At 31.4% G+C, this 12,410-nt stretch overlaps 1 protein-coding gene and 2 pseudogenes across 1 annotated transcript; all 3 read right to left on the bottom strand.

Annotated features, from left to right (window-relative positions):
- Positions 1–2,034: 2,034 nt before the first annotated feature.
- Positions 2,035–4,358, bottom strand: LOC107022394 (geraniol 8-hydroxylase-like). Its single transcript, XM_027918062.1, has 2 exons — positions 3,324–4,358; positions 2,035–2,777 (listed from the first exon to the last, which is right to left on the bottom strand). The coding sequence occupies exons 1-2, from the start codon at positions 4,218–4,220 to the stop codon at positions 2,154–2,156; spliced, it is 1,521 nt and encodes a 506-aa protein (XP_027773863.1). The 5' UTR covers positions 4,221–4,358; the 3' UTR covers positions 2,035–2,153.
- A 1,915-nt stretch (positions 4,359–6,273) lies between these two features.
- LOC114073884 lies at positions 6,274–8,400 on the bottom strand (annotated as a pseudogene).
- Positions 8,401–9,917: 1,517 nt separating this feature from the next.
- LOC114073872 lies at positions 9,918–11,648 on the bottom strand (annotated as a pseudogene).
- Between the last annotated feature and the right edge of the window lie 762 nt (positions 11,649–12,410).

The following is a 12,410-nucleotide window of genomic DNA, read 5'->3' as shown; positions in this document are numbered from 1 at the left end:
AACATAATTATATGTTTTTTCTAATTTTTTTTATGGTATTTCTTCTTTTCAATTTCAATTGTTTAAATTTAATAGGCGAATTATTTTTATTTTATTTTTACGTAACTCTTTTTTTATATATTAATTTAAAGGAACTCTTTCAAATTTATAAATTGTTCTTAAACTTGAAATTGAAATAGAGATGAAATATTTTAAAGATAAAGTGAAACTAAATTTAATCGAAAGAAGAAATTTGAAAGGCAGGATTATTCATGATATTTCTTTTGTATTTTTTCAATTTTATTCTAGTATGTAAATTTAATTTAATTTTTTACGGATGGAAAACCTTATAAATTGAATAAATAAACTAAAAATCGGTGATACATTTATTTATCATTTTAATATTCATTATAATAATTTAATTTATTTTAAAAATTCATAAAACAATATAATAAGGAAAAAAAGTCAAATTTTTTTTTTGAAAAATCACTAAAATGGGGCAAAAATAGAAAGAAACGCTAAATGTAACATGACAAAGTATGTTCAATTTAGCGCATGGGGGAGGGGGAAGGGGGTTGCTCCATTTTTCGATTTACATTTTATATGTTCAACCTCCTCCACAAAAATTCTAGGCCCCCACTGAATATAGGACACAATTTTTTTCAAATGTTCAAATGTCAAACATAGTAATACTCCTCGTTTTCAAAATTTTCTAGCTTGAAAACGATTTATACCTAATTCCTATAATTTTTAAATTTTATTTTTTTATATGATATATTTAAGACCATAAGATTAAAAAATATTTTAACATTCTGCATATCCCTAATTAATTAAGACAATAAATTCATAAACCTGCTTTATTTACTTAATTTCATTTTAAGTCAAATTCAACAAAAAAAAAGAGAAAAAACGAAGGGATCAAAAATACCATGAACGTTACAAGAAGGGTAAAAAATAGAGAAATTTTCATATATAGCCACTTAAAAATAATTAATTACTCTCCATAGCTATAGTCTGATAATTACAATTCATAGGTACATGTTATATGGAGGAGAGAAGCGAGCGAGACTAGGAGAGAGAGGGGGGAAAATAATGGGACAAAAGTGAATTGTATATGTATATTGGTTAGATAATTGTATATTATACATATGTATTTGTATATATGACAAGAGAGACTGGGAGAGGGAGGAGAGATCAGGAGAGCGAGACTAGGAGAGGGAGGAGAGAGGCGAGCGAGATCAAGAGAGGGAGGAGAGAGGCGAGTGAGAGAGGACAGAGAGTAGGAGAGAGGTGAATTGTATATGTATATAATCGTATATAACTGTATATTATACATATGCATTTGTATAAATGGCAAGCGAGATTGGGAGAGGGAGGAGAGAGGCGAGTGAGATTGAGAAAGGGAGGAGAGAGGCAATCGAGAGAGGGCAGAGAGTGGTAGAGAGGTGCGTATATATATATAGGTTAAAAAGTTGTATATTATACATATATATTTCGTATATTTTGGCGAATTATATATATACAAACGCTACTAATTATACAAAACTGGAAGTCAACTCACGTAATTAATGCATAATGTTAGTCGCGAGTGGTAATTATAGTAAACTATATATATGATGAGTAATTAAATAGTAAAAGTTTGCTTTGTTGCGTAATTTTCCCTAAAAATTATACCGTAATATGAATTTATTTTAATAGAAAAAACAAAAAAGAAATTAATTAAGCGTATATGATCTAGGTCATTTGTATAATAACAAAGATATATATGCAGCACAATTTTAATTTTAATAAGGTATATTCATTCTAAATAGCTGAGAATTTAAAATTTTGTCTTTAGAAAAAAAAAAGAACGATTAATTACCTAGGTTTTGCCGAAAATATCCCTGATAAAGCCCAAAAAGCTGGCGCCAAAAGATCTTGATAAAATCTTCATACAATATTCTTATTTTTCTCATTTTAGATAAAAACTAAAGCAAGTTAACGATAAAAAAAAAAAAATCTACAAAATTAAGCAAATGACACCCCCTTCTTAACTAATAAGTAGCCATAAAAATGTTGAAACATGAGCTTGAAGTTCATTATTATTTATTACTTCTTACATAAATATATTTTTAACGAAACTCACATAAAGACAATCCCAATTAACATTAATTAAGATCATAAAACATAAGGACTTAAAATATAACCATATTTTCTTTCATACAAGGAATTGCAATAAGAGGAATAGCCTTCTTTAAAGTAACTCCAAACTGTTCCTCCATGTCCAATTTTTCTGGTGTCATTCCATCTGGTAATTTCCAATTAAATGGTTGAATAATAGAAGCCAACATCAAATTTACCATTCTTATAGCCAGCGGTATTCCTGGACAAATCCTCCTCCCCGCGCCAAATGGTATAAACTCAAAGTCCCTTCCTTTGTAATCCACATTAGATTCCATGAATCTTTCAGGCAGAAACTCTAGTGGTTGTTCCCAATACTTGGGGTCTCTTCCAATAGCCCAAACATTCACTAAAACTTGACTGTCCTTGGGCACGGTAAATCCCAACACTTGAACGTCGTGTTGGGCTTTGTGAGGTAAGAGTAATGGAGCTGCTGGATGAAGTCTCATCGTTTCTTTTACAACTGCTTGAAGGTATGGGAGTTTGTCCATGTCTGATTCTTTAACTGCCCTTTCTGTTCCTATTTGTTCCATTATTTCTTGTCCTACTTTGTTCAGTTCTTCAGGTTTTCGAAGAAGTTCTGCCATTGCCCATTCTGTTGTTATGGCCGATGTATCACTTCCAGCAACAAATAAATCCTGTCAATAGCACACAGATGTAGTAAGAGTTGGTTATCTATCCTAATTTTTTTTAGGATAAGTAGGTTTTTCTTTTCACATAAAAGTATCCATATTTGATTAATCCAGATAAAGTCTCCATATTTGACTAATCCTTTAGGACTCTTTTAACTTATTTCTCTCTATATATTTTCTATTTTTATATTTATATAGTAGATTGTTCATCTCCTTTGTGGATGTAGTTCGATTGACCGAACCACATTAAAATCTCCTAACAATAAGGGCCTAACTAGCTACTTCATATAAATCCTGAGTTTAATTATATTTTGTTGGTTGGAGTAAAAGTATATATCTCACAATAGAGATCATGTCCCTTACAAAGATAATTATTGATAAATTCTTATATCATGGCAACGTTAGTAATTGATAGCCTAATAAAAATGATACCTAATCCACTATTACAGGTTAATCTATGATACCTAATGCCACTCTCTATATGTAATTTAAATCAATATATATATATATATATATGAATTTTTAATTATGTTCAATATAACAAACACTTACGACGATAATTGGCTTGATAGTTTCACGATCGAATCCGGACTTTTTATCTTGACATTGATCAAGAAGTACATCCAAAAAATCTCCAGCTACCTTCCTCTTCCGACTAGACGCTCTATCTTCTACTCTCTTCTCAATAAGTTGATCAAATATCTGATGCAACCTTATGTACGCTGGCCTTGTACGACGCCTCACCCCTTGCAAATCGAACCACTTTAGAACCGGAAAATAATCAGACAAATTAGGTTTACCAGCATATTCATTGATTGTCCAAACCAAATCCTTAAACTCTTGAGCCATGTCAGATTCCGGATCTACCAAATCTATCGAGAAAATAGTGCGCGACACTAAATTCAGCATGGTCGCGAACGCGACACGTCCTATATCCACAGCTGAGCCATTTTCACATAGTTTTAGAATATGACAGACAAGTTGTTCACCTTTTTGATGGCGGAGTTGTTGTAGCGAATCGAGTTTTAGGTTCGTAAACATTTGGGTGTTCAATATTCTTCTCTTGTTCCTCCACATGTTGTCGGACTCAACCCATGCCAACGTGGCTTCTGGATTAGGTTGGGATGTGACCGCATCGGGGACCGTGCGGGCCGATAATGTTTTGTCGTGTTTTTGGAGGATTTCTTTAGCTGTTTCAGCGGAGGAAGCTACAACGGTGGTGATCGAGCCGAGTTTTAGAGTCATGAGAGGGCCGTGGATTTTGGCTAGCTCGGCTAGTGATTCGTTGGGTTTTGAGCCGAGTTGAAGGAGTGAGCCGATTATTGGAAAGCCAGTAGGACCAGGTGGTAGCTTGTTGGTGGATTTAGTAAAATTGAGAGTTAATAGTTTGATGAAGTGCCAAGTGATCAAAAATATTGAGATGCAGAAGACGAGGATAGAAAATTCCATTTCTCTTCACTTATTTTGTACTAGCAATAGAATTACAAAGATGGAAGAAAAAATAGGCTCCTTGAAGTATATATTTGTTGGTTTTGTTTGGGGTAATATGCTCTTCTTTTGTGTTTTTATTCTTATAGAAGGGATGAGGATTGAGCTTTCTTCTTCACAAGCTTATTATCCCTTTTAAATATTTTATATATTATTTTTTTAATGTTACAATTTATGTGATACAATTAGAATTTAAGTATCAGATAAATTTTATGTCTTTCAAATACTTCAAAGTTGTTTATTGTTACGATTTATAGTATTTTTTATGTTATTTTGAAATTATATATATTAAATTTTATATCTTAATTTATGTGATATTACTAGAAATTCAAACATTAATTAATTTTTATACATCTCTTAAAATTTATATATTAAAAATTAATAATTATTGTGATATATTAATTTTTTTACTTGATAGGATGATCTATCGAAAATAACCTCATTCTGCGGTTCAAGGTGCAGAAATAAGATAGACATAGACACTATTATCCTCGTACCACATTAATCAAATTATATTAAATGTATAGAAAGAAAATAAATAAATCACCCTGCCAAACTTACTATAGCACAGCCTCACACTAAAAAGTGCATTTAATATAGAGAAAAGAGTTTAATATATTCCTCAATTTTGTTTTTTAAAGTTAATATATTTCTTATTATGAAAATAACTCATATATACCTCTATTAGTATAGAAATAACTTAAATTTATAATCCTATTGATATAAAAATATATCACATATATCCTTTTCTCTAAAGAAAGTAAAAAAATTAATTTTGGTTTAATTTTTTGATAATATTTTTAATGAAAATATAATTCCATAACTCATATTGAGTATATTTAATCCTCCTCAAACATATATCTTTTTTTAACTTCTTTTGTTTCAATGATTGATTTAGATTTATTATTTTGATAGTCAAATTTATTTATATTCTTGTAGAATTTATTATAGATGACCCAATTTTTTTTTCAAATACAAAAACTAAATTATAATATATCTGGAAAATAGTTCTAAATTATATATAACCATAAAATTTGTTTTTTCTTACGTTATTAAGAAATAAAAGAAAAAATAAAATAACAATAAGTAACTCAAATAATAATAATCAAAAAATAATTTATACATGAAAAATATTAAAATATACCTTGAACTTTATTAAAAAAATCATATATACCCCTAAATGATTTTTTAATAAAATTATAGGTTAATTATATAAACTTAAAACTAATTTTTTCACTCCCATTAAATGAAGATTGAAGGGTATATAGGAGTTCATTTTGTATCGGTAAAGGTATATATGTGAACCGTTTGTATAACAGTATATGTATATATGAGTTAGTTTCATAACAAAAGGCATATCAACTTCAAATAACAAAATTGACGGGTATATCATACCTTTATTCCAAATATATGCGCTATCCATTGCCCTATCCATTGCCACATAGCACCACATCAAATCCACGTCACAAATTATTAAAACTTCCATTTATTTGTTTTTTTAGAAAAAAAAAAGGTTTTTTATTTATATATAAATTTAGAAAGATTTTTTCTTAAAAAAGGATAATCCAATATTGTAAATTACTTAGAAAAGAATCAGATTTCATGAGGAATTGATCCAGGCTTCTTAAAATTATTTTCTCACAAAAATTATTTAATTTTAAAATATGACATTTGTTAAAATAAATAAATTATATTCTATCTGTCTCAATTTTGTATAACATTTTTCAGATTTCGAAATTCAAATAAATTTTTTTCCAAATTTCAAAATTCAAATAAATTTATTTTTTAATTATTAATTTTTCAATTATCATTTAATTGTTTTGAATTATCAATTATTATGACTTTATAATTTTTAGGTTATAAATATATAAATTTCATTTAAAAAATTTAAAAATTTCAGATACAAAATTCCTGTTAAACTTAATAATATTTGACTCCCAAATAACTACGTGTCACAATTGAGATAGAAAATAATAATTTTTTTATTAAAAATAAGTACAAGTTCATCCTAAACAATAAAATCACCGCCACAAGCAGTGATCTCGAAGCAGGAACAAGCCATTGATTTTTTTCCTTTTTCCAACTTAATTTAGTTCAATACGTACATCTCATTGAAATTATAAAATTAACTTTAAAAAAAAAGTATATAGTATGAGTTTACTTGTTTTCAAAATTCGGAACTGCAACAAGAGGAATAGCCTTCCTCAAGGTAACTCCAAACTGTTCCTCCATATCCAAATTCTCTGTTGTCATCCCTTCTGGTAACTTCCAATTAAATGGTTGAATAATAGAAGCCAACATCAAATTCACCATCCTTATCGCAAGTGGCATTCCAGGACAAATCCTCCTCCCAGCGCCAAACGGAATAAACTCAAAATCTCTACCTTTGTAATCTACACTAGATTCCATGAATCTTTCGGGCATAAACTCTAGTGGTTTTTCCCAGTACTTTGGATCTCTTCCCATTGACCAAACATTCACGAAAACCTGACTGTCTTTAGGCACGTTGAAGCCCAACACTTGTGTGTCGTGTTGGGCTTTGTGCGGTAATAGTAATGGAACTGCGGGGTGAAGTCTCATCGTTTCTTTTACAACTGCTTGAAGGTATGGGAGTTTATCCATGTCTGATTCTTTCACTGCCCTTTCTATGCCTATTTGTTGAATTATTTCTTGCCGTACTTTGTTGAGTTCTTTAGGATTTCCAAGGAGTTCTGCCATTGCCCATTCTGTTGTTGAGGCTGATGTATCACTTCCAGCAATAAACAAATCCTGACATAATAATATCAGTTAGACGTCTACATGCTTGCACATGTGCATTAAGTTGATCAAAAAAAATTACTTCCTACGTTTCGAAAAGAATAACCTCAATTCTTTTTCACTGTGTTTCAAAACAGAATAAATTATTTCTTTTTTGATAACATTTTAATTTCAGTTTTTCACGTGACACAAGATCAAAGGATAATTTTGTACATTTCATATTCACGACAGATTAAATAATTAGGTCATTCTTTGTGAAACAGAGGAAAGAGGAAGTATTAAACACTTACAAGGATAAGTGGCTTGATAGTTTTCCTATCAAATCCAGAATTTTCAACTTCACACTGATCAAGAAGTACATCCAAAAAATCTTCCTTTTTCTTCGTCGTCTGGCCAGTTGCTCTATCATCTAATCTCTTGTCAATATTTTCTTCAAATATTTCATGCAACCTTAAATACGCTGGCCTTATACGTCTCCGTATTCCTTGCAAATCTAACCACTTTAGTAACGGAAAATAATCAGACATATTCGGTACCCCAGACTCCTCCATAATTGTCCATACAATTCCTTAAACTCATGAGCCGTTTTAAATTCCGGGTCCACCATATCGATTGAAAAAATCGTGTTCGATATTAAATTCAACGTGGTCGCAAACGCGATCCGTCCAATATCAACAGCGGAGCCACTCTCGCAGTGGCTCCTTATATGGTTCACTAGGCGTTCCACCTTTTGGTGGCGTAGCTCTTGAAGCGAATCGAGTTTTTGGTTTGTGAACATTTGCGTGTTACATATTCTTCTCTTGTTCCTCCACATGTTGTCGGGTGGGACCCATGCCAACGTGGCCTCCCAATTTGGTTGGGAGGCCACGGCATTGGGAACTGTGCGGCCCGAGAATATTTTATCGTGTTTTTGGAGGATTTCTTTGGCTGTTTCGGGGGAGGAGGCTATAACGGTGGTGATTGAGCCGAGTTTTAGAGTCATGAGAGGGCCGTGGATTTTGGCTAGCTTGGCTAGTGATTGGTTGGGTCTTGAGCCGAGTTCGAGGAGTGAGCCGATTATTGGGAGACCAGTAGGACCAGGTGGTAGCTTTTTGGTATATTTAGAATAAAAATATGGTTTGATTAAGAACAAGAAGAAAATTAGAGAGATGAAGAAGAGAAGAATGGGAAGTTCCATTAAATTCTCTTCAATTTTTGTCCAGTCTAAGTTAATAGATCACAAAAATAGGACTTGTGTAGAGCTTACTTAGATATATATGTTTTGATCTATTTAGAGATCGGATAAGCTTACTTCTTTGTGAGCCTATCTAGAAAAAATGAATCGACTATACTAGTATCATGTTGCAACGAGTAGCTCATCTGCCATGTGTCGACAACTTTCTACGCAACCTGCAATTTATCCACAAAAATTATTTTTAAATGATAGATAATGTCAGTAATCTCTCACATATTTCAAGACTTGCTGGATTTATATGGTCTGAATAAAATAAATTTAATAGTTTTTTACTTTCGAATTTAGAATTAAGTTGAGTTAACTACTTTTATTTACTTTTTAGTTATTGCTTTTCTCGATGATTACGTTTATATTATGCTTGAACATTTACAATAAGTAGATTTATAACTATTGTGTTTTAAGTTTTCTTACGATTTATATTAGAAAGTATATTTAAGGAATTCAATATTATTATTTTGATTATGTTATTATTACTGACATAATTGAAATAATCAAATCGAAAAAAGTCGAACCGAATAGAGAAAAATAAAATCAAACCAAATTTATTTTGGATTAATTGGGTTGTATTTTTACAAAATCAAAAATCGAAAAATCCAAATCAAATAACTCAAAATCGAATCAAAAAATAAAACGTGTGCATAAAAATAATATAAAACAAAAAAAAATAATTGAAATATTTTAAAAGATATTAATTTTGTCTTTAATAAACTTATCTCATAGTATCATATCCTTTATATTACTATCTCCAAATAAAAAATATTAATAATATATCCTATAATACAATATACAATATAACACTAAATTATATCAAAATTATTTCTGCCTACCCAATGAAACTTAATGTTAGTCATTAGTGTTAGTCGACATTCACCAACACCTAGAATTCCGATCTCAAAACCAAAATTGATCCAAAAATCAAAATAGTTAACTTTTGAGAATCAAAAGGGCATTCATTGCGTTAAAGGTCACGTTAAGAATCTCATGAGTTTTTGATCAAATTGAGCTATTTTTAAAATCAATTTACCAAAATAATACGTTTTTAACTTTTTTCACAAACTAGTATAAACGTACTTCATGGTAACGTTTTAGGATATTTTCATTATAAAAATTCAACGGACAAAAAGTTAACGGGTTGGCGACGTTAAACGCATAAACGTAACTGTGAGTAACGTTTTAGGTGTAAAACGTTACTCATAGTAACGTTTTACAGTTGAATGATTTGACTCCGCCATTGCAGGATTGGAGTCAATGGCCCGTTATTGGATTCTCCAAAAACGTACTCTTGAGTAACGTTTTACACCTAAAACGTTACTCATAGTTACGTTTATGCATTTAACGTCGCCAACCCGTTAACTTTTTGTCCGTTGAATTTTTATAATGAAAATATCCTAAAACGTTACCATGAAGTACGTTTATACTAGTTTTGTGAAAAAAATTAAAAACGTATTATTTTGGTGAATTAGTTTTAAAAATAGCTCATTTTGGTCAATCCTTCGAATCTCATACATGTTCAGAAAGGGATAAAGCCATTAAGATAAACAGACTTTAAAATATACCGTATAACCTTGTTTTATTCTACATATTATCATAAAAATAACTTTTAGCAATGACAAATATACACATTAATAAAGAGTGTTAGCTAAAGTCTTTAAATGACATTAGTTAAGTTAAATGTCACTAAAAGTAACATCCTTAAAGATTTTAGAAACGTATAAAAAAGTGTTAATTACTGCTAAAAATATATATACAGCGATAATTAAGTTATTGTCACTAATCAATTGTTTGATGTAGTGATACTAGGTATTGCAATAAGAGGAATAGCCTTCTTTAAAGTAACTCCAAACTGTTCCTCCATGTCCAATTTTTCCGGTGTCATCCCATCTGGTAACTTCCAATTAAATGGTTGTATAATAGAAGCCAATATCAAATTTACCATTCTTATAGCTAACGGCATTCCTGGACAAATCCTCCTCCCCGCGCCAAATGGTATATACTCAAAGTCCCTTCCTTTGTAATCCACACTAGATTCCATGAATCTTTCAGGCAGAAACTCTAGTGGTTGTTCCCAATACTTGGGGTCTCTTCCAATGGCCCAAGCATTCACTAAAACTTGACTGTCCTTGGGCACGGTAAATCCCAACACTTGAACGTCGTGTTGGGCTTTGTGAGGTAAGAGTAATGGAGCTGCTGGATGAAGTCTCATCGTTTCTTTTACAACTGCTTGAAGGTATGGGAGTTTGTCCATGTCTGATTCTTTAACTGCTCTCTCTAGCCCTATTTGTTCGATTATTTCTTGTCCTACTTTGTTGAGTTCTTCAGGTTTTCGAAGAAGTTCTGCCATTGCCCATTCTGTTGTTATGGCCGATTATCACTTCCCGCAATGAATAAATCCTGTCAACGGCTTACAAATATAAGTCGTAGCCGAATAACTCAAATTTAAACTAAGAAAAACACTTACAAGGATTATCGGCTTTATAGTTTTGCGATCATTTTCATCTTTACAATGAGCAAGTAGTACATCCAAAAAATCTCCGTCTCTCTTCATCGTCATCCCTTTTACTCTTTTCTCAATATTTTCTTCAAATATTTCATGCAACCTTAAATACGCTGGCTTTATACGCTTCCCTACTCCTTGCAAATCTAACCACTTTAAAACCGGAAAAAAATCACATAGATTCGGTACCCCAGCATCTTCCATAATTGTCCATACCAATTCCTTAAACTCATGAGCCTTTTTAAATTCCGTATCCACCATATCCATCGAAAATATCGTGTTGGATATTAAATTCAACGTGGTCGCGAACGCGACCCGTCCAATATCAACAGTCGAGCCACTCTCACACTGGCTCTTTATATGGCTCACTAGTTGTTCCACCTTTTGGTGACGTAGTTCTTGAAGCAAATCAAGCCGTTGATTATCAAACATTTGCATGTTGCATATTCTTCTCTTGTTCCTCCAAATGTTGTCTGGCGGGATCCATGTCAACGTGGCTTCCCGATTCGGTTGGGAAGAGACTGCGTCGGGAATTGTGCGACCCGAGAATGTTTTATCGTGATTTTGGAGGATTTCTTTGGCTGTTTCAGGAGAGGAAGCTATAGCGGTGGTGATGGAGCCGAGTTTTAGAGTCATGAGAGGGCCGTGGATTTTGGCTAGCTCGGCTAGTGATTGGTTGGGTTTTGAGCCGAGCTGGAGGAGTGAGCCGATTATCGGGAGGCCAGTAGGACCAGGTGGTGGATTTAGTAATAATAATATTGAGAATTAACAGTCCGATGAAGAAAATTAGTGAGATGGAGAAGAGAAGGATGAGAAGTTCCATTATTTTCTCTTCAATTCTTGTTTAGTTCCAATTTTCTGCTGATTTGACTTTGTATATATAGTGATAAAAAGAGGGAAGAGGCTCTAGTCCCCACTAAGAAGTATGGTATTTTCGTTTCCTTTTGGGATAAGCTAATTTTTTCACAAGTCTATATCGTTAAATTAAATGATTTATTTCCACTAAAAAAAATTTGATCCACAGAGATTATTTTTTTTAAAAATGTAGATAATGTCAATATTATCTATCTCACATAGTTAAAAAGAACTTTTGGAATTAAAAGATAGAGATAATAGAGTAGAACTTGTTAAATTTATATGGTTCAAAAACAATGAATATTTGATGTCTTTTTACTTACAAATCAAATTTAGATCTATAAATTAAAATTTAACTAAGAAGGATTATTAGTGAAATATAAATTTAGAGTGTGTTTGGTATGTGAAAAACATTTTCTAATTTTCTCAGGCTAAAAGTTTTGGAAAAATGTTTTCCAAATCAACTTACTTTCCTCAAAATTAAGGAAAATTTTTCCAATTTTCTCATGTTTGATTGGGCTAAAAGTTTTGGAAAAATATTTCGAAATCATCTCATTTTCCTTAAAATTATGGTAAATGACTTCCGTTAAAAAAATTACTTTCCAAAACTTTCCTCCAACTTCAAACTACATTTTTTTTGTTGAAAAAATATATTTAAAACTTATTTAAGAAAAATATTTCTAATTTTAAATTTTTATTTTTTCACCCCACCCCGCCCTTACCCACGACCCCCTTACCAGCCCCCATCCCCTCCAAAAAAATTAAGTTTGTTTTTAAAAATTATTTTTAATTTTTAATTTTTTCATCCACT

This window comes from Solanum pennellii, chromosome 6 (genome assembly GCF_001406875.1).
Source record: "Solanum pennellii chromosome 6, SPENNV200".
Taxonomy (NCBI): Eukaryota; Viridiplantae; Streptophyta; class Magnoliopsida; order Solanales; family Solanaceae; genus Solanum; species Solanum pennellii.
The sequence above is the reverse complement of the archived record's forward strand: the minus strand, read 5'-3'. Positions and strand labels throughout refer to the sequence as shown.

What these genes read in the sequence shown, in the direction of transcription:
- LOC107022394 (XM_027918062.1), bottom strand. Translation starts at nt 4,220, where the DNA reads ATGGAATTTTCTATCCTCGTCTTCTGCATCTCAATATTTTTGATCACT. An exon ending in CTATCAAGCCAATTATCGTC is followed by an intron (nt 2,778 to 3,323) that starts GTAAGTGTTTGT and finishes TGCTATTGACAG; the next exon opens with GATTTATTTGTTGCTGGAAG.